General features: G+C 37.7%; 1 protein-coding gene across 5 annotated transcripts; it reads left to right on the top strand.

Annotated features, from left to right (window-relative positions):
- Positions 1-13: 13 nt before the first annotated feature.
- Positions 14-21,686, top strand: SAXO6 (stabilizer of axonemal microtubules 6). 5 transcript variants are annotated; one of them, XM_021547400.4, is made up of 15 exons: positions 14-160; positions 1,050-1,155; positions 2,288-2,637; positions 3,061-3,177; positions 4,924-5,067; positions 6,652-6,785; positions 8,881-8,980; positions 12,081-12,119; positions 12,484-12,656; positions 13,045-13,326; positions 15,003-15,148; positions 15,268-15,368; positions 16,258-16,498; positions 17,559-17,627; positions 20,390-21,686. In XM_021547400.4, exons 1-15 carry the CDS (start codon positions 14-16, stop codon positions 20,494-20,496), a joined length of 2,256 nt encoding a protein of 751 aa, XP_021403075.3. In that variant the 3' UTR covers positions 20,497-21,686. The 5 variants fall into 5 exon arrangements, with proteins under 5 accessions (XP_021403075.3, XP_085425800.1, XP_085425799.1 ...); XM_085569674.1 differs by lacking the exon at positions 20,390-21,686 and adding an exon at positions 19,628-20,323; XM_077783513.2 differs by lacking the exon at positions 14-160 and adding an exon at positions 480-588.
- The last annotated feature ends 5 nt before the right edge of the window (positions 21,687-21,691 follow it).

Genomic DNA, 21,691 nt, shown 5'->3' with positions numbered 1-21,691 from the left:
AAAACCAGTCAGGATGGAGATTAGCAGGGAGAAGGCAGTCAGAAAAGCGGCGCCCGAGGGAAGATGCGAACAAGACGGTGGATTAGCATCTCCTGACCGGGTGGCTATGTCGGGTGAGGCGGCGAAGGCAGACCGACGCCATCGCAGGGGCTCCAGAAGGGTAAGAAACTTGGTTTTTTCCTTTCTCGAAACGTTATTTTTGTAGCAACATAAAGCTGCATGCGCGGACGCGTGATTTTTTTGTAACCAGGCGCCCGAGATCCCCCGGGCATTGCCATTAACACCGGGTGCCTCCGCGTTGTGCTTCCCCAGACACACAGCGCCGGGGCTCAGCACGGTTACCGGGGCTCAGCACGGTTACCGGGGCTCCGTCTTTACCGCGGACAGCACGGCCGCAGCCGCCCGCGGCGGCCCCGCCGGAGCAGCGCCCGCCGCGGCGCGGCCCCGGGGCTCTCCCCGCCCGCCCGGGCGCCGCGCAGGCGCCCCGCCGGCCGAGCGAGGCGGAGCGGGCCGGGCCGGGCCGGGCTGGCGGCGGGGCCGGGCCGGCTGTGCGGTGGCCGGGGCTCCGCCATGCCCGTGCGGTTCAGGGTGAGCCGAACGGGAGCGGGGCCCGGCGGGCCGGGCACGGCCCCGGGCGTGGGGGGCGGCGGGAGCGGGGCTGCGGCCGGTGCTGGGTACGGGGAGGGAAGGCCCCGGCGCTGCGGCGCCGGCCCGTAAAGACAGGAGGGGTTCTGCCGTTCTGTCGGGTGACAGCGGGTCCCGGCTGTGCTTGTTCTTGAAACCATTCACTTGGAGACATAAGATACATGTTTTGGTTTTTTAAAATTTAACGTTATTTTTTGGTGCATGAAATGCTTCCACGTTTTCTCAGCATTACTTTCTGTGCTCCGACGGGGGTGGGTTTGGAAGATGCCGAGCAAGCTGTCAGCTTAGCTCGTCGCGCAGCAGCGTGTCGGTGATTTTCCTCCCTTCGGAGACCTGTTACCGGCCGGAGCAGCGACGCAGGATGTGCACCGCTGGCCTGACAGACTCCTCTCTGTTTGCTGTAGGGACTGAGTGAATACAAGAGAAACTTCAAATGGAGAAGCCCAGAGTTTCGTAGCCCATCCCAACAGCAGAAATCCTTGTGGGCAGGACTTCGGTCGGATCAGTTTGGTAAGTGCCCCTGGAAACTGTGCTCTTGGTTGCAGCCAAGGCCTGGAAAGCTTTGCTGTGATGAGTGCATGGCCACAGTGAACTGCTGGTGTTTATAGTTTGTGCACTTTGTAATTAAATTAAAACCACAGTCTTGGTCGTCATTTAGATGTATTATGTTTTGGAACTCCATATTCTTTATGGCTACTGAAACTTTATTTTCAATTATAAAAAGTAGTTTCTGACATGCAGCATAAAATAAGACCCAAACATGAAATGCAGGTGCATTGTTAACCCATGTAGGTGTGTCGAGGGTGGGATTGGTTTATCTGTGATGTATGGAAATAGTAAATAAAATTCCATTTTTAAGAGGAGACTAACTTGGAGCAAAATTTGATAAAGTGAAATTGTTATGATCCTAATATGTAGTTAGGAGCTAACCGAAAGAGAAGGTCAGGCATTACAGTGAAAACCTTGTGATACTGTAGTGTAGGATTTAAGGATGTAGACATTATAATGATAGGCAAATATGGGAATAGAAAGCAGGAGGAAAGGGAAATAGCAGTTGGCTTGAGAGGCCTGTAGGGAGCTGAGGGAGAGGGATAAGCTGAGAGTCATGACAACTGCAGTGCTCTGAAAAATAGTAAAAAATAGTAATTATTGCAATGGCAGAAGGCAGAGTAAAAAAAAAAAATAAATTGGTGCAGTTCACTGCAACTGCAGTCTGTGTAATTGGAGTACAATGCATTTATTCCTACAATAATAAGTGTTCCAAATTATGGCCTTGTAATTAAGAACTGACTACTGACAATAGGGTTAACCATATTCTTTTCACTGGCTGTGTTAGTTTTCCTGTTGTTCAGCTCCCAGAATCAATTTGCACAGGATTGTCCTGTGGACATTTTTGCTTTATAGGGTTTAATCCAATGTGGTTCTGGAGCACCATGTTCCTGTCTGTTTAGTGGAAAGGAAGGTCATTTGCAGATAGGAAAAGGCACAGAATTTCACAGCCTTGCCTGTAATTCATAGTCTGTCACTGCTCCAAGCTTTCTAGTAATAGGTTGTGTGATAAATATTCAGTTTATTGTTGTCATAGAGTGATATTATGTCTTAAATGAATGTTTCTGTTAAATCTAGTACGGCTTTTTCTCAGGAATTGTGAGAGAGCCAAAATTCATTTCCAAGAGAAGAGTACCTTACCATAATCCACAGATTTCGAAGTCCCTGGAATGGACAGGGGATTGTGATTTGAGTGACCCGCTGGAAACTGAACCTGCAGAGTTGCACACGGACCATGACAATGATAATGGGAATCAGGAAAAACTTGAAACACCAGAAGGATCCAGACTCCCCCCAAAAGTTCAGTCACATGTGGTAGATTCTGGTGGTGAAATAGCTCTTGCCCTTGCAGAGAACATGCAGAAATCACCCTCAGAAGCTCCACCAAATCAAACCGAAGCATTTTCATCTCCAAAAAAGGAATCAGAAAAAATGGGTAATGGGGTAAGGGAATAGTTTTTATTTTTAATTGACCAGTCTAAAAATTACTAACTGTAATTTCATATCCATGCTCAGACTCTCTTGTCAAACTGCTTCTCTCTTTCTTTGGTTTTGTATTTTGATACTCTTGTAGCTTCTTTGTTGGGAGAATAGTAGTTTCTTAATTCAATAGAATTTGCTCTTCATTTGCATCTTTGGAGTGTGTCATCACTGCTGATTTCAATTAAACAAGGATTTAGCCAATAATATATAGATTTTTGGGGTAGTTGACTATAATGAGAAAATGCACTTTGCAGTCATTTTTTTCTTGAAACCAAAGCCCAAACTGTTGTTTTGAAAGTGTGTATTGAAAGATGTTTAAGTTGCAAAATATGCAGGAAAGGGAACAAACATTGTAATTTTTTCTTTTCTTTTTTTCATGATCAGTTTCACAGAGCACTTCAGAGGAAAGCAGATGTAAATATCCCCAGAAACTCTGAATATCAAAGCCAATTTGTCTGGAAGAGTCCTCATGAAAAGTCACCAATACTTGCAGCTGAACAGGTAACATTATAGAATCCAAAAGGCAAATGAATACTTTCTGTTATGTATCAGCAAAGTTTTCCTTTCAGAAAGATTTCCTTTTTTTCCTCTTTTGGGGGAGGATTGACGAACTTTAATGTTGTTATATTTTTTTTCTCTCTCACTATACAAAAGTGTAACATAATTGGATTTGTTTCCATGTGATTCTTTATTGTGGTCAGGCCTAAGTATTTGTTCTCCTTAGGCCTTATATTTTGCTTTTTCTGACAGGGTCCTGTTCTTCTGTTTGCATTAATTTATCTGTGTTGCCCCAGTTTCTTCTTCTCAGTCTCCAGCTGTGTGCACATACACTTCTAAGCCCTGAAGTGTGTCTCTCTAGTGTTTTATTTCTTTTATGAGAACAGCTTATATTTAAAAGTGGAGTTTTCTGATTTTAAGATACTCTTGTGACATTTTAATGCTTCTCATGAGCTTTTGGGCTTTGTAGAGTTGAGAATGCTGCTTTTTCTCGTGAGACCACAGAGAGTAACTGGGTGTGAGACTGCTTTGTGTTTTCAATTAAGTGTTACTGGGATCACAACTTAGGAGACTCAGTCTTTTGGTCATTTTACAGTGTAAAGCAGGCACTTCTGCATTTGTCTACTCTTTCTTCAGGAACATCTTTCAGAGGCAATAAATGTTGTTAACTAAGATAATCACTATCCTGCCTTTTTCTGGTGGAGTACCAAGCAGGTGGATTTACTGCAGGATATGTTTCCCAGCAGCCCCTTATCCAATGAAAACTCACTGAAATACATAATACAGAGAAGCCATAGGACCTTTTGAGAAAAAGGCAGTTTCCAGAAAGTCACCTTATGGAAAAAATCAAAGAGAATTCCATTTGATTCTGTGTACAATCAGTTTGATAATTTCATTATTAATGCTTGTGAGCGTTGTGCTTTTTTCAGAAGAAAGACTTTTTTTCATAGCTTACTCAGAAGAAGAAGAAGAAGAAGCAGTGAGAAAAAGTCTGTGGGCATTATGCGTCTATGGATAAGCAGAACCTAGGGAAAATGATAAAAAAAATGATAATGATAAAAATTATACATATTACCAAGTCATTATTGTTCACTGTTGATATGGCTGAGAATATACCTCAATACTGACAATCCCTTTCCCTTGAAGAGATTCTGTGAGAATATTGAAGTTATCCAAGTTAGGTTATAATTCAGACCGAAATTCTCATGGCAAATCTATGTAAAATGTATGCTTCTCATATATGGCATGGTCTTGAAATTTGGAGCCCTATGACCACATATTAGACAAATTCTCTACCTTGTTGAATATGAATGGATTTTAATTTGCCCAAGCTCTAAGCATCTAGCTCTAAAACTCAGAGCAGTTTTCTGTTACTTATGAGCAGGACATGTACTAAGGACTCACATAGAAGTTTTATGGCCTTTAAAAAAACATGATCCTACATAGAACTCTGAAGGTGAACAAAAAATAAAATAAAGAAATAAAACCTCTGGTAGAGAACTTTATTAAGAACAGTGTTTCATCACAGGTTTAACTGTGTCTGACTTGGTCACTTTAAAATATATTTAAGTTTCTCTTTAATTTCTTCTAGAAGTTCATTAGTCTACACATGCTGTATTTGTAGTGATGACTCTCTCTGCTCATATGTGAGTGTATTTGTGTGAATAAGTCAACAGATTTTGAAAATTTAGCCTTAAGGTAAACAAATCACACTTTTTTCCTTTGTTTTGTTTTCTTCCTCCCATGTAGCTAATTTGCAACACAAAGAAATCCATACCTCCGGTTAAACCGCCTGCCATTACTTCTGAAACTACATATGAGAGAAATTCCAAGGGGTCTCCTCCTGTTAAGAGTCCACAAGAGAGAGGTGTTAATGAAGAGAAAGAAATTCTGGTGTGTTAACAAGTAAATACTTCCTAGAAAGAAAAGCTTTAGTAGTAGTTCTTCAGTTTTGATCTGTTCTGTATGGGGGTGGGTTTAGGTTGAAATTATTTAGTGTTGAAAGTGACACTGGATTCAGTAGTGGTTTTGCTGTAAAAGACAGAAAATAATTCTCTACAGCTCTGCTCTTTTAGGGGCTCTGTAGAGCATTTTGTTCAGTTTAAAATTTTAAGTTTCTGAGTTTTGAAGGTTTTTTTTTGTTTTTTGTTTTTTTCTTGCTCCCAATTGGTTATTTTTAGTAATTAGGATAGTTTCTGTAATCTAAATCTCTGATTTATACTCTGATACCAGTGTTGTGTCTTGGTGTGCAGTAGAACTCTACCTCAGATGGGAGGTCTGGAACTTTTTGAATGTCATAAATCAGAGATAGTGAATTTTCTCCCCACAGTGGCAAACAGTATCTCTGTATTCTTTCCATGTCACCTGACTTTGCTTCCACTGGGCATAGATCTTCCTTTTTTTGACTTTCTGAGTCAGCTCCCTTATGACCTGTTCCAAAAAGATGTCATTCTGGTTTTTTAGGAATCTTCTGGCCTGGGTTGTACCAACTGTGTGGTGCCCCCAGTTAATCTGAGTCTCCTCACCACCCATCTCTGTTGCTGATGGAACAGAAGGAGCTATTGTGAGACAAGGTGCTCATTAGAATCACTGTTGAGCTAAAGGTGTATTTAACATGCAGTGCCTTGGCTTAAACTAAGCCATTGGTACTTCTGAGGGGATTGTTGGCTTGGAGGTTTTATAATTTAAAATTCAGATCTGCCCAGTTCTTTAAATCCCATCTGAGGATGAGAAATTTTATGTCCCCTTTTGCCCCTTAGTAGATATGAAAAAAGCTTGAAAAGCCTGAGGCTTTCAGGAAGTATTTATCTGGTTTTAATACTGGAATTTCAGGTCATTTTCTAGAACAGGTAAGAAGTTAAGTAAGAGGAGTCATGAGAAGGGAATTTTTGTGAAAATGCCTAAAAAACTTGTTTATACCAATACCTCATCTCTGATGAGTATCTTGGAAAGGTTTTGGGGGATTTTGGTGGGCTTTTTTATTTTTTTAAATTGAATTTTAGCAATATCTTTGAAGATCTCTAGCACAATCGGAAGTCATGCATTGCATTTCTGAAAAAATGAAATAATCAGGAAAAAAAACTTAGGTGCAAAACCCGAACAAATCAATCTAAACATTTATAAAACAAAATAAATATTTTAAAATTTACCTTTTGGACGCAGGTGAGAATGTGTAGATATCATATTTTATTTCTGTGTTTAATGTAGAATTAGTTCTGTAAAGTGGTCACAATAGATCATCTAGCTAGCAGAATGTTGCACTCAATCTTAACTTTGGTATTTTGCTAGTTTATTTTTATGTTAACAAAATAATGTGGTATTTTGTATTAAATATCCAAAATATTAAATATTTTGTGTTGAATATTCAAAACAACTAACTAGAAAATTAACTGTTTCCAAGTGCTTGATGTCAAAAAACTAAAGAGGGTTTTCAGATTGTTAGCTAATGTGGTATTTTTAAAATTATCTTTGCCTTAGAGTAAGAGGGAAGAACCGTTTCAAAAACCAGCAGAAGATGCAACAAAACAAGGGAAATCAGAACAGAAACATCCTAAACAAAATAATAAGCAACATATCAGTCCAAAGCCCCTCACTTTACATACAAGTCGTGGGTATGTATAAAATAGGAAAACCTAGACTAGTGGGTAGGTGTACAGCAGCCCAGTGTTTAGGATGATGGACTATGGACCTTTAACCACACCATGCTGCAGTTGCAGGGGCAAGTGCTCCTTGCAGTGCTGAAATTGAGCTGCTTGTGGGTACATCCAAACCTGATGTTCATTTCCATCTTCTCCTCTGGGCAGTGGAAGTGGAAGCTTTGTAATCACTCCTGTTTGTTTGAACCTTGTGATGCAATAACAGTAGTAGTAATGAATACAACATGAATGAAATAGAATCAGTGCACTGCTGGTGCTAAACTTTCCACAGGTGCTTTAGAAGTGGTAGTCCCCTTTCAAACTACTTTATCTACTGTCCCCATTCCACACCTTAAAACTGTGGTGATTGTACTTGATGTCTGCTTATTCTGGTCTGTAAAGCCTTGTATTACAAAAGCAAACACACAAGGTAAAGGGAAGAAATCTGTCCTGTTTAGAGTAATCTGGTAAGCATGGAAATGAAGTGAAATTGTACGTTACTGAGTTCTATCAAAGTATCTTTTTATTTCTGCCACATGCCTACATTGCAATAATTGAACTCGTATTTCCATTTCATACCCATCTGAGGTATGTCAAGAGCAATAAAAGCCAGGAAGTAGGCATTTCAGATGCATAGATTATTCCATTTCTCTTGTGTTTGTGCTTAATGTATGCCCTAGCAATTGCTTTCATTCTTTGTGGCAGTGTTAAGGCATTAAATTGAAGGTGGGAGGGAAGACTTTATCTGCCTAAATGCTGGTGGGTATTGGGAGTTGATTACAAAATGATGACCCAGAATTCTAAGAAATGAAATTGTTTTATGGAAAAGTGAGTGGATATAGTATAGCTAAACCCTTAACTATTTGGTTTTCATACTCTTTGCAGTAGATTGTAGTAAATTTTGCAGTGAGTAATGTGCAAAACTCTTGATCATTTGCTGGGGCTCTTTTCATCTAAGGGCAGATTTCTGCCTCTTAATGCCTTCAGTGTAGTAGCACAAGACAAAATTTTCTTAAAAGTCACTGGGCAAATAGCTGTAAAAATGTGGAAGTTTTCAATATGCAGACAGAATTGTTACTTGAATGCAAGCTGTGTTGCAATGCATGGCCTGCTTTTGCAGCAGAATCCAGGTTCAGCAGTATTGTGTTTCTTGTGCTAACCCTTTGGTTTTGCAGCCAAAAGTGAAGGATTTCTGTCAGTTTTAAAGGAAAGGACCTATTGAGAGAAATTTTGGAATATAAGGGGTTTTTCAACCTTCGTATTTTTCTTTTTACAACGTTTATTTTATTCTCTTACTCCAGGCTTTTATGACCTATTTCTGAAGAAGTATTGAAAAATAGGGCTTTTCCACCCTGTGCTGAATATATAAAAATTAAGTTGGTAATATTTTGAAGCATGGCTAAATCCAGAAATATATTTAGATTTAAGCTGATACATGCACAGTTCAGTGCTTAAGGACTCGAAGTACTACTCAATGCCTGCTATATATATTAATTTCTCTGTGTTTGTATGTGTGTGGCAGAAGGGAAAAGATGTTCAAGTACTGAGGCCTTTTGAAGATCAAAGCCACTAGGACATAGATGAGTTACACTGACCATTGTTCTGGCAGTCAGATGTTTCTAGCCCCAGCAGCTCACCCCACCCATATGCAGAGTGCCTTTAAAATGGAGTTCATAGAAGGAAATGTCTCAGACACATTAATGCCAAACCATGCATTTTTACTTAAATGTACCTTCATTAGTGATTTAAATCAAGGTCCCACACTTTGCATTGAAGTAATTGAGGCTGTGTATTATGTTCTGGCTGTCAGGGGAAAAGCTCATGGTGGAAGTTTGCAAGGAAAAAACAGTAGGAGTAAGTACTTGAAGGACTGCCAACTATGAATGAGTATTTTTCACAGCTTTCCTAGTTGTGTTGGTTTGAGTTGTTGTTTGTGCATGTGTTTGTGTCTCACTGGCATTTAGGTGCAGGTATATCTTTGCTTTTTGAGTAACTTTAAAAGTGTTCTTAAAGAGTATTCTGGATATCAGACTTTACTCTTTTTTTTTTCTCCTCATTCTTGATTTCTTAGGAAAATGAACACTGAATATAGGTCAAAATTTTTGTCTCCAGCTCAGTATTTCTACAAAGATGGAGTTTGGTCTCATATTAAGAGTAAAGCTCACAACCAGGTGAGTATTTTTAGAAAATCTGAAGCCTGAGTATGCTTTGTAGTTTGATTTTTAGATGCAAAAACTTTGAATTATGTTATTTATAAGATACAGCTTTGGGATTGTAGTGCTAATGACTCAAGCTCCCAAAGGTGAGTATGCAAAGACAATAAGATTATGACAAGTCAGTATAATACATAGGAAAATAAAAGAGATGATGAGACTAAAAAATATATTAATGTGACCCCCAAAGAGAGTGAGAAGTTTTGTTTCCTGTAAAATCAGGATGATTCAGAACAGAGTCTCTTATGACAGGTAATGTTATTCTTGATGTTCATCTCAGTTGTAACAAGCAGAAGTTTTCAAAATACAGGGCTGAATGATAGGAGATTTCAAGAGAATAGAAACAAAAAGACAACATATGTATCAACCTAGGTTGGCTTTATGGTCAGACTCAGTTCTGTAGCTTACCATGAATCCATTCAAAGCAGTTCACTGAATTCTGTCATACACAACATAAAATAGAGATTTTTTCTTGCAAATTTCAGTTTATGTATTTTCTTGTAGTTTATTCAGAAGCTGCAATCCATATCATACTGTATGTGAAGCAATTTGACAGAACTGTGAAAATGCTGAGTAGCTTCAAGAGCACAACATTTCTTATCATTATTAAGTGTGATTCCTGAGTCAGTCAAGGAAATCAAAACCGTTAATAGTGTGCTAAGAAACTAAGAGCTAGCTCTGCAACTCTGATTTCACTGAATTGACTTAGTCTTCTCCCAGCTGATAGAGGGAGCCTTTGTGGGGCGCCTGTGTGGCAAATACTTGGAAATGTGAGGTTCCTCATCAGTTTGAGCCACAGTGATGTGGAAGGTAGAACTGGAAGAAATGGTTCTAGGGTGCTGGGCTTTGAGAATACAGGTTCTCTTTGAAAATAAGGTTCCCTGTGAATTGCAGACAATTGTGAATTGCAGTCTGGTAGCTTTCAGTTCTGTGTTTTCTTGCTAGATTTAATCTAGCAAGTAATTTTCCTTTTAGCAAAAAGAAAGAATCTCAGAATACATACAAAATGCATAATGAGAAATAGATCTTAAAGTATATTAAAGTATGAGGTGATTCATGATCAGAGTTTGTGTATGCATGCATGGGACAATCCATTCTTTGTAAACAGCCTCAAGAGGATGTTAGAGGACTGAAAAGAAGCAATATTTTAATTTTTTATATGCATTAGATTTACTGTAATTAAGATTGCAAAATGTTATGAACTATTGCATGCAGCCTAAGTGGTATACTGAATGTTTCTGTAAAATATGATGTCATTTTTCTGGCATATAATACTTAAATTTGTTGATGTTGCATCATGAAACGTTCAAACCAATAAGGAGCAGTGCTCAGCTTCAGGAGCAATTGACTGGTAGGCATCTAAAGGATGGGCCTTGAAATACAGTGTGTTTGTGGCACAGTCAGCTGGGAGGAGTCCCTGAAGTACAGTTGAGGGAAAGAATGAGGAGACTGCAAGTGGAGGATGGATGTTCAACTTTACATGTGGCATTTAATTAGAGTGTATGAAAAATCAAGGATTTCCCACACTGTCAAGATATGCTTGGAGTGCATCAGACTTTTCCACAGAGATTTTCTTGCTGAAAAGGAAATTGCAGGAAACTAGAAAAAAGCTATGTGTCATATGGGTGACTTTATGTCCAAAGCAGGCTTTCTGAAGTTCTGAGTCCAAACAGGCAGATGCTGTAAGGGAATCCTGGTGTGACTTTAGCCATAGTGATTACTTGTAGGCTGCTTGTCTGCAATTTATTATTAAGGCTGCTTTTCAGCAGTTGAACGAAAAAAAGTCTTGTCTAATTATGCTTTTGAAAAATTAATGTGGGCAATTCATAATTGCAGTAGGACTCCCTAGGGTCTGTGTCCTGCTGAGTTAATGCTGCCTGCTGAGTTGCTGAAGGAGATGATTGTCCTTTGTACTTCACAATTCACAGGAGGCTCAGTATTTTTCCTCCCCCTGTGGTGCCCTGTTGCTCTGGATTTACATTCCTTCTGTTTGGCTATCATAATTAATTTTTTATTCTTCTAGTTAAAGTGAGTTATCCAGTAAATCACTTGCACATCAAACTTCAAATTCTCCTTTGAAAATGACAAGCATATCTTTTTAATGGACTATTCTTTGGAAGTTTAGTGGGCCAAACTGTGGGATGTTAGCTGGATATCCATCTGCTGCATCCAGTTACTTTTAGTGGGATTAGCTGAGTTTAGCCGACTAACTCTGTTCCTTACAGGAAGAATGATGTGAAATCTATCATGAAGGAAGAATAAAAAAGAAAAGCTATGAAAGTGTGGTAGAGGAAATATCAGTATTACTTTCCTGCTCTTTGGCAAAATACTTATTACCTGTGGACCATTTTTTTAGTAAGTCAGAATTCACAGGATATCACAAAATTATTTTTAATAATTTAAACATAAACTTCTTGATTTTGCTTTTTCTCGCTGCACTTTAATTGTGCTTGGGTGAAGGGCACAAGACAGCAAATGTTTAAATGGTCTTAACTGTTAAAATGATGGTGTATAATGTTTGAAGAGGAGGGTTATCACTTTTATTATTTCGGAGTAAAACTGACACCTGAACAGTTTTGTATCTCATTCTTGCAGTTACTGATAGCCCAGAAGGAATAACTTTGATACTATGTCTTGAATACAGTAGCACCCAGAGTTCTCATATTAACCTTAACTCTTCATTAATGCTTATGTAGCTAGAGACAATTGCAGTGTTTGCAGCATACAAACTCAGTATTACACATACACATAGATCTGTTGATTTGAATTTGTCATAAATTAGTGGGGAATGTATTTTTGAGTGTTGATGTTTAGAAAGCTAAATTAATTTCCTCAAGCTTGGCAAAAAACTGGTGGAATGCCAGTGCTGACTGTACTTGTGTGAGAGCTTTTTATTGAATCTCAGGGAGGCAGCATAGAGCTATGTTGACAGATTTTTAGTATTTAATTTCTTACTTAGACTGAAGTAAAGTTACAAAGGTGAAAATAACAATATCACTCTTGAGAGTTGAGAGGAAGAATAAGAAATTTAAAAATAACTCTGTATTTTTCTCTTTAGGCATCTCAAAACACCTTAAATTCCATGTGGTATATGGAGGTTGGTTGTATCCAAGTTCCTCTTTCAGTGTTTGGAGCACTGTGTCTGAGTGCTGATGGAAAAAATAGAATCCAGCACTAAACTTATTCCTAGTTACTGCATAAATTTTTGTGCTTATGGAATGAATAATTGCCAATTTTGCTTTGGCTTCATGGCTCAAACATATATGCTTACTGAATATATTATATTTGCTTTCCTCTTCTTACATGTACTGTGGCATGCAATGCAATGTTTGTGCTGTGGCTGGCCCTGTATTATGTATTATAACTTACTTTTCTAGCTGTCAGTAGCTAATGCAAATATTTATAGTAGCCTAATAGTGAAGTTTAAACAGCTGTGAAACTTGTGAAACCTTGATGTGTAGGTGAAAGAGCTTCGAGAGAGAGCAAAGGCTTACAGGCAACGAGTAGAGGGAACACACTTCTCCCGGTACCATTTCAATCAGATCCTGTCTGATAATAACAGTCTTTGGGATGTGTCCTCAACTTCCAGTTCAGAAGAAGGAATCAGCAACATCAGAGCACTAGATCTTGCTGGGTAAGGTTGTCATTCCTGCCTGTTATTCTGCAGCTTTGAAACTGAGCAAAATGCTGAATATAGGTTTGTATGGAAATAGTTGTTTTTTGAGCCACTTCACATAATCTAATTTGTTGTTTAAGTTGAAAATACAGCCCTAATTTGTGTTGCATTTTTAGAAAGGGTAATATAGAAAAAGTCTTCATAAAATCTAATTTTCAAACGGGATGTGCTTAAACATCAGATACAATTGCAGTGTCAATTTACCATTCATAATGTCAGCGGTACTAGTTTTTAATGTCTGAGCTGTACTTCTTGCGAAGAACTGAACTGGATGAATTTGTTCTGTATAGACACATGTATGTTGTGCAAATCAGTAATACAAAATGCTCTGTTCTTTCTTACCCAGTGTTTCTGAAGAAGAGGCTGCAGCAAGCCCTGAAGTGCTATGGCAATCTGACTCCAGAGAACAAGCTCATCAGGGCAACACAAAGAAAGACATGTCAGATGCTTCAACTGTTCCAGTCAAAAGACGTCTAGTTTGGGATGAGCCAGAAGGTACTGAAGAAAGGGAAAATCAACAGTCAACAGAAGAGAAGGAGGAAGAAAAGTCAGATGAACAGGCTGCAGTCATGGCCCAGCAATTAGAAGAAAACAATAATGATACTAAAGAAGATAAGAAAACTGAAGGGTAAAACTGAATGTTTTTTTGATGTATATATACATATATATGCATGTTTGTAGGTTAAATAGTTTTTGTATTTAAGAAAGTGTAAATGCGTGTGGTAGTACTTCTGTTTTGAACAGTATGATAAGGAATGAGAAGGTTTAAGACACTGAGCTGGCTGACAGAAGTGGACCTATCATTAAAAAGATTGGATTTCTAACTTGCAAGACAGAAGTTTGTAGATGCATGAATGATTCTAATGTTTTTCTCCAAAACAATGAAATATGCAGCATGGGCCTCTTAGAACAGACTGTTCATTACACAGCAGCCAAGTTTAGAGAAAATTAAAGCTCATGATTTGCTTCAAGTTGACGGTGTAGAATTTGATAGGACAGGATATCTGCTAATATTGTACTTAGGCATCTATTTTTCTTAAAATTCATGCACAAAGACTAAGGACTTAGGAGAAAAAAATAACTAATATCCAGTAATCACTGGGGATTATGTTACTAAGCACTGGTGGGAAGAATGTGGAGGACTGTATAAAAATATTGGGAGATCAGTTCAGTATATGCATAGTATAGTATTTGACATTTCAGAGATCCAAATTATATCTAGTTTCAGAAGTCACTGGCTTTTTAGTATGTAAGTTTTGGATACCTTTTTTTGTAGAACAGTATTTTAGTTTGATAGACATTTAATTCTGAATAGCTTTGACCCTTGCAACCATGTCAGCTACACATTTTATATTCCTTATTGCATCTTAATCTTTTGTGTTGCAGCACTAATCAAAAGTAAGAAATTGTAATTGTCTCCATTTGGAATAGTACCATGTATTCAAACAAAAAAGAAAAATGGAGATGTTCAACTCGAACAGATATTAAATGCTGGCTTTCAAAACCATCATCTAGAAACCTTTCTAAGTTATTATTTAATTCTAGAGATAGTCTAGTTGATAGATGTCTCTGTTTGACATTGTCAATTTTCTGTCATCTTGCAGTGGGGTTCTGTGTGTTCTGGGATATGCACTGGACTCAGTCACGTAGACCAGCTTAATGCTTACATATTACACCTTCCTGAGAGCTAGAAATGAGGAATTCTTTGCCTAAATGTGTCTATCATGTACTGATAGAATCAGGTTTCTCCACATTGTGGATATGCTGCCACCTCCTTTTGAAATGCACCTTGAGGCATAGGACTGTAGTGGTAGTGCTGATGTATATTATATATACATATATAATGTATGATATATATATTTACATCATGTTATGATGTACACTTAAAAAACTAGGGTTACAGAAATTTGAGGTATTTGGCTTCATTTCCCCCACATTGACTGAAGAATGTCAAACCCTTACTCCCACCTCTAAGGCAGCAACCACATTCAAAGTTTTTCTGGGTTCAAAGTTTTCGAGCTCTCCTATTGAGCCTCTCTGTTGTGCAGCAGCGTTTTTCAGGACAAAGGGAGCCTGGATTTATAGCTTGAGACTTCAAAATACAGAAATTGAGGCTTAAGGGCTGGAATCCAGGACTCCCCTTGGCAAGCAAATGTTTTAGTTACAGGCTGTTGAGGTGCTAAGGCCTTAACTGTCTTGCTTTAGACTTCATTGTAGGAATGGATTGGAAACAAAATTTGAGTGCAAGACTCCTGAGTTCTTCCTTAGCTAATTCTTTAATCATTACTCTTTTTTTTTTTTCAGTGAGAATGCCTTAGTATTGAACACTTCTGCAGCTGTGTCAGATTCTTTTGTATCCTCAGAGAGAGGCTGCAAGCACCCTACTCTGAAGCTGAGATCTCTTGCAGGAAGCCCCAGGACTCAACACAATCACACTGCCCCAGCTGTTGGTAAAGACTTGTAAATGCAAAGCAGTATTTCAAGAACTAAAGAAAAAAATACATAATTGAATTAATTTATTAGGTTATTTAGTGTAATAAGGCATTTTTCATCTTTTCCAATACAATAGGAGGTACTGTTCTAGCGTCTGCTCCTAAGTTCAAATCTTCATCTTTACCTCAGAGAAAGCAAAACTTAGCAACAAGCCCTACAAAAAAAGAGTCCTTCCAGGTGAGCCAGAAAACAGACTTATCATGATGAATTTTAGGAATGTTCTTTTAAAGTAATAATAATTTATTTAAGAAATCTTGAGTTGTTAGTTGCTGTCTTAAATTGTCAGTATCTGTGACTAAAATAGGCATGTCTGAATACTTAGGTTTTTTTGGGGTGTCAAACAAAGGAGTTGAGACTACTGGAGTGAGATTAGATGTGTTTCATTGTGGCTTCTTTGGCTAAATGCATGGGATTCATTTACAGAAAAATAAATAAGTTGCCATTAGAATTTCCCCTTAATGTTATTGTAGCCATTGACATAGGGCATAACTCCAGATTGCTTGAGATGGAAGAAATTCAAGAGGGAGAGGTTGGGTGCTTATTTAAAAAATAGGTTAATGTACCATAATAGTTTCACTTTTCCTTTCCTTTACTTTTGTGCTGCTTCTACGTTGCGGCTTCAGTAGTTACTAAAAGAAAAATAGAAACATTTGGGAGTTGTTATCCTCAAAATTTTGATGTTCTGCTTGCACCATGTTCTACAAAGAGAGCTACCATTTAACTGCATACATCCTCTCTAGTAAATTCTGTAATAGAAGTAGACAATTGCAGGAGAAGTTGGTTATGTTGTTTTAAAATCTAAAAAATCACAGTTTTAGAAAATAAGCTCTTGACCTGATTAGATTACTTTCAGGCCATGTTAAGTACTTTTTATTAGGGACAGATTTTCTTTACATTCACAAGCTTGGAATACTTTTTCTTTTAGTACTTGCATGAGAAATATAAAAGTGTAAAGCCAACATTTGCTGCATATGTGAAGGTCTGTACTTGGAGGCCGTATATGGGATGTTGTAGTTCTGTGCTTTTTTTGATACTTCCTTTTTTTACCTTTCTATTATGTTTGTAGCCTGATGTGAAAATGGAAGCCACTTCACACTTTAACTCTGCACCTGCTGGGCTGGGAACTGTGGATCCTCTGCCACTTAGGCAGCATCAGTGGCCTTCTAACAGGGTTGCTGATGAACAAATTCCTCTTGATTCCACCCATCAAGAGCAGTCAAAGTCAGCAAAAAGCTGCTCTGAGCCTTGCTGGAGTCCCTCTCATCGTATTCAAGGGACTCTTAAGGATCCAGAATTCCAGCATAATGGTGGGTTTTGTTTATGACTGTGTTAGAGTGATGCGGCATGTAAATGACTACTGTGCAGTGCTCAGGCCAAGAGGTGCTGAGCTTGCTGCCTTACAGTATCTATAAAGAATATGCTGTTCATAAACAAAAGCTTTTAAACTATATGGTTGGTTAGTCTTGCTGAGGAAATGTGCACAACATCCACCTTAGTTTCAGATTTCACTGATATCACTGTATTACAGTGATCAATTTGTTGTCTGATTTTGCTTTATTAATTTCAATAAATACTACTTGTGAGAATAATTTGGTTTAGCATGAACAGCTCTAAATTTTAATATTTAAGCTGCAACTGGGTGGTATGACACTCTTCCAGCTGCAATTGCTAACTGTAGTGTGTAAGTTGGACCTTTATGATGTAGTATTATTTTGAAAGAGTTGTGGATTTCTGAGAGGTAAGCTCCTTAAAATTATTTCTGCAGGATAAGGATACTAGAAAACGTGTCTCTAGAAGGTTTATTGGATATTGAGAAAAACCTTTTCTTGGCTGAGGACAGATTTTGTACTGAAGCATTTAAAAAATTTTTAACAATGTTTAAGGGTATTGGTTATGTAAATTTGATAAAGACTTCCTGTCCCCCTTAGTTTTCATTCTGGTAAGATTTTCCATAGCTGCTTCAGGTCAGTTCTTGGTCCTTTGATTAGAGGAGATTAGCTAAAAAGCAGTATTTCCATTCTAGAACAGAACAAGCAGTTGTCAGGTTAAGCGGGAAGGTGAAATGCAGAGAATTTCCTCAGAAAGGTTAGAATTTGTGCTGGTTTCTAGTTCTGCACCTTGAGTGCAGTTCATAAAGTGACTTGTAGCATGTACCAAAGAATGGTGTCTTGAGAAGAAAGCAGTGGAGCAAGATTATTTTACCTCATCTTAGGGTAAAAGAGTCTGGTAGAATTTTCATGTGTACTATTTATAAGACTCTTCTTTTGGAAATAATGTTACAACATTTTTAGATATTCTAAAATGAAATATTATCCTTGGTCTGTTTTGAAATTATTCAAAACTGTGCATTTTGACTTTTTGTCCTAGGGAATCTTGGCAATCCAAAAGTGAGAACTTTCCAATTGCCCCTTCGGGAGAGAAACCATAATGATGAAGGTATTTCTTAATCCAAAATATTACTGTAAATCATGTATGTAGTCTAAATAAATTTTAACTTTTGCATGAATATGAGAAATTTCTGAATGCAGTAAGCAATACTGGTTTATGTGTTTGTCTGAATAGCTACAGTGTATTTTTATTCAAATAATTTGAACATGTTCAGACTAGTAATCTATTGGTTTTTTGAAGTTGGGACTGAAGGTACTTCAGGTGGTATTTTGTGTTTGCAATTAGGTGTTTATTATTTTTATTTATGTTATAGTTTTAGTATTGTGAGCTTGGTGGTTTTTTTATTAGTAAGGTACAAAATAGTTAAATAATTTTTATTTTAAGGTCTTTTAAAACTAAATTATTTAATTAAGAAAGGACACAGATTATTTTTTTAACTTAATAACTGATTTCTTGAAGTCCACAATGTGAACTTTTTTGTTTAATCATAAAACATTACTTAAACTTATGAAGAAGAAGGAAGAAGAAGGTAAAGAAGAATAACTTGCTTTTGCCTTAAAACTTTTATTTTGTTTTATTTTTATATTTTAGAATCTTAAATTTTAAGTTTTTTACTTTGTGATATTGCAGACTTTTAATTAAACACTTGTAATCTTAGTGTTGTTAATTAATTTTAAAAGCTTGTTCTATGACTTTATGTCAAATGTAGTGTTTCTTAGTGGGTCTGTGCCTTAAAGCACAGAAAGTTTAAAATTTTCAGCATCCAGGATTCCAACAGTAATCTGAAGTAGGAATATGAAGGTTTAGGGTAATATGAATAAACCATTAAATGTGGCTAAAAATTAACAGACCATTGTGGCTCTCAATAGGGTTACCGTAGATTGGTTAGTTCCATAGCTTAAATTGTTTCCTGCCCACACATTTTTAAGCCTCTTAAGTGTTGATAGCAACCAAAGGAAACTGCAACACAGCCCAAATTGCAGCTGGAATAACTTTGGTTGCAACTTTAAAGGTACCACAAACTTCAGGATAAAGGTTTTGCCTGTGAGATTTTAGCCCCAGATATGCAACATAAAATGATCCCTCTGACTTTAATTTTCCCACCTGTCCTCTGCTCAGTGTGTTAGGGGTGCTTATGTCATGCTCCTATTCTGATTGCTGTTTTGGGCTTTTTTGAAAATGTTTATTTTAAAGTTAATCTACTAGAGCAGCCATTGCACAGCTGCATCTTCTTGGCCTTTTTGTGGGCAGACACAAATAAACTCTTTCAGTAGCATGAGTCAACCAAAGGCATTGTATCTATCATACATTCCTTCTTAGTGTGGTGTCTGAGGTTGAGCCTGGTGTGGTGCTGTGCTAGTTGCAATCACCTGTGTTTGATTCAGCTCAGAGTATGGCAGAGCAGGTTTATATCTGAATCTGATTGCAGTTTATTTATAGTTATACCACGAAAAGCTTATTTTTGTACCCCTTGGCGCTTCTTTCTCCTTGGGTTTTAACCAAGGTTCAGGCTGATTCTCTGTTTTACTCATTGCAGTTGGCTGCAAAATATGTGGGTGGTGCAGATGGTTCAGCCAAGCTTCTGTGCAACTGCATAAAACATGCAAAATCCTGTAGTACTCTGCAGCTTGCTGCGCACAGATTGCTGCCCACAGATTAAATGCTGTAGCTGCATTAATTTTTTATTTTTCCCTGTGAGCTGAATGCAGGTGAAATGGACCAGCTTACAGATACTTTGTATGCCCATATTTGTTCAGGTACAAACCTGGGAGTTATTCCAATGACATGTTGGTTTGCAGAAGTGCAGTTTGCAGTTTTCTCGTACATGGAGATATAGTTGTTATACATAGTGTGTGTGATCTTGTTACAGGTTATTAGGATCACTGTATTTTAAGAATTTAGAAACTCTGCTGAAAAGTTAATTCAGACACTGACAGAATACTGGTGCTGTTTGGATTGAGTTGAGGAATTTTTTCCTAGTTTTATTTTTTTTTGTGTTGGTGAGGGGTCTGGTAGCTAGTGATACACTTCTTTCTAATCCATTACAGGAGAATGAGTGTAATTAAGGTTATTTTTCATGGAGAGCATCTTGACAGACCTGAAGCAACATTTTAATAATGCTGTTGAAGAATTATTTTGTGCTTTCTCAGGCAAGCGGCATCAAGACTGATTAGTTTTAGGAGTTTTACTGTGTGTGAAATGGACCCTGTATTCAAAAGGAAGACCCTTCAAAACTATATTTCTGAAGCCTGCTTCTTCTTGTCAGTGTGGTAAACTTACGTTTTCTTCAGAAGACATGTTCCTTTTAGCAGCTTTTGGCACACTAGCTGGATTTGGCACAGAAAGTCTCTTCTTGGCAGCATGGTTTCTGATATTTTAGTCATATTATTCTAATGTCTGCTTTGCTTGAAGCAGTGGGTTGCTTTCAAGAATATGTCATTACCAGAGTCTAATCTACATAGATTTCACTGGCAGAGGAACAATGCCTGAGGTCTTCTGACACAGGACAGTAAAGATCAAGGTTACTTGGAGAACTGGGTGATTCCCAGGTGAACACAGGGCTTTCACTCTGGAGTTTCGCAAGAGATGGGCACGTAGCTCTCTTAAACTTACCTGACATACTAGAGGCATTCTTGTGAGGTTATTCTCCATCATGTCAGTTGCCAAGTAATTGAATTGAAGTGTACTGTGGTACTGTTTTAGTATTCATTGTGAAAGAGGTCATAAAAATATTTAAAAAATGTCAACTGTGTCTGAATATGTATGTTTAATTTTCCTATTTATCTTTTCCCTTCTCGCTTCCCCCACAGATGACAGGTTGTCTCAGATTTCTGCTCGCTCGGCAGCATCTAGTTCTCTTGCATCTCAGATACTGGAACGAGCTCAGAAGAGGAAAGATTTCTGGGGCAAGGCGTAGTCTCTCCTTCCTGTTGTATAGAAACTATTCTGTAAAATGATATATTTTGTATAGCTTGTAGTGTACATTTTAAAAAATTGTGATTGTAGATTTCACACAGCATCTTTTCACTTACCGTTGATATGGCCCAAGTTTTAGGACTTGCCATCCCAATTGAAAATTAAATATTTAAACCAATGATATTGAAAATTAATGTTCTTTATATCTGAGAGTTAGGTCTTAATTCACTATGTTACAACAGCCTTGTGGGACTTTACATTTTTTACAGTGCTGTGCCACCTTTTGACACTGAGATATTTTTTTTTTTCAATGGAATTTGTGTGTGACTTTTCAAGGTATTCTGCAGTTGTGCAGTATGACCTCGAACAGTATTCAGGAGCAACACTGTCATTCACCAAATATCTCAGTAGCTTTATTTTATCAAGTTATCTTAAGGGCAGCTATGGTATGTGTGTTTATGTTACTGTATGAATTGTCAGCATAACACAGTGCTGTAACAAAGAGATATTACTTTTACTATTTACTGCTTTTGACCTTTTACCAAAAAATTTTAATGTCTTAATGACACTAGCATAGAGTGTCATTAGCAGTAGAACAAGCAGGAGTTTGAAAAGCGAAGCATTATGTTCATTGTCCACAGGTTTTTGGCCAGGATGACTGTCGGAGTTCAGAGTGTACAGTACTGCAGCTTGCCAGCTACATTGATATGAATGCTTGTCTTGTGGAGTAAGACATGTGTTAGTGTTAATTTCAGCTTCTCTAGAAAAAGCAAATTCAGCCACCTTAACCAGTGGTGTTCCTCAGCTCCAGTTCAAACTCAGGTATTTAGGACTAGTGATCTTTTTAAGTAAACAAAAGAATGATTTTTTGCATGACTATTATATTTTAATTGCCTCTTATCTTAATTTCCTGTTTTGGGGAGACTGATAGCATTACAGTGAAAAGTGTTTGTGATTTATGCTGACAGCTCATTTTATCTTCCCAAGTGATGCAGACAAGTTAAAATGAAGTAGAGGAAATAGGTGGCTAGCAAGCAGTTTAGTTCTCTGTTGGCTTCAGGTTTTAATACTACCTAGTTTGAAAATTTTGTACAAGAACAATTTGAAATTTGTACACACTTGATTGTATTTTGATTTTATATGTAATTATGTATGCATATTACTGAAAATAAAAACAGTTGTTTGTTTCTATTTAA

Source organism: Lonchura striata, chromosome 1A, assembly GCF_050655825.1.
Source record: "Lonchura striata isolate lonStrDom1 chromosome 1A, ASM5065582v1, whole genome shotgun sequence".
In the NCBI taxonomy this organism is placed as follows: domain Eukaryota; kingdom Metazoa; phylum Chordata; class Aves; order Passeriformes; family Estrildidae; genus Lonchura; species Lonchura striata.
Note: the sequence above shows the minus strand (reverse complement) of the source record. Positions and strands in the feature narration are given on the sequence as shown.

Coding starts and splice junctions, on each gene's coding strand:
- SAXO6 (XM_021547400.4), top strand. CDS start 14: ATGGAGATTAGCAGGGAGAAGGCAGTCAGAAAAGCGGCGCCCGAGGGA. Junction 2,638..3,060: donor CAGAAAAAATGGGTAATGGG/GTAAGGGAATAG, acceptor TTTCATGATCAG/TTTCACAGAGCACTTCAGAG. Junction 15,149..15,267: donor TCACACTGCCCCAGCTGTTG/GTAAAGACTTGT, acceptor CCAATACAATAG/GAGGTACTGTTCTAGCGTCT.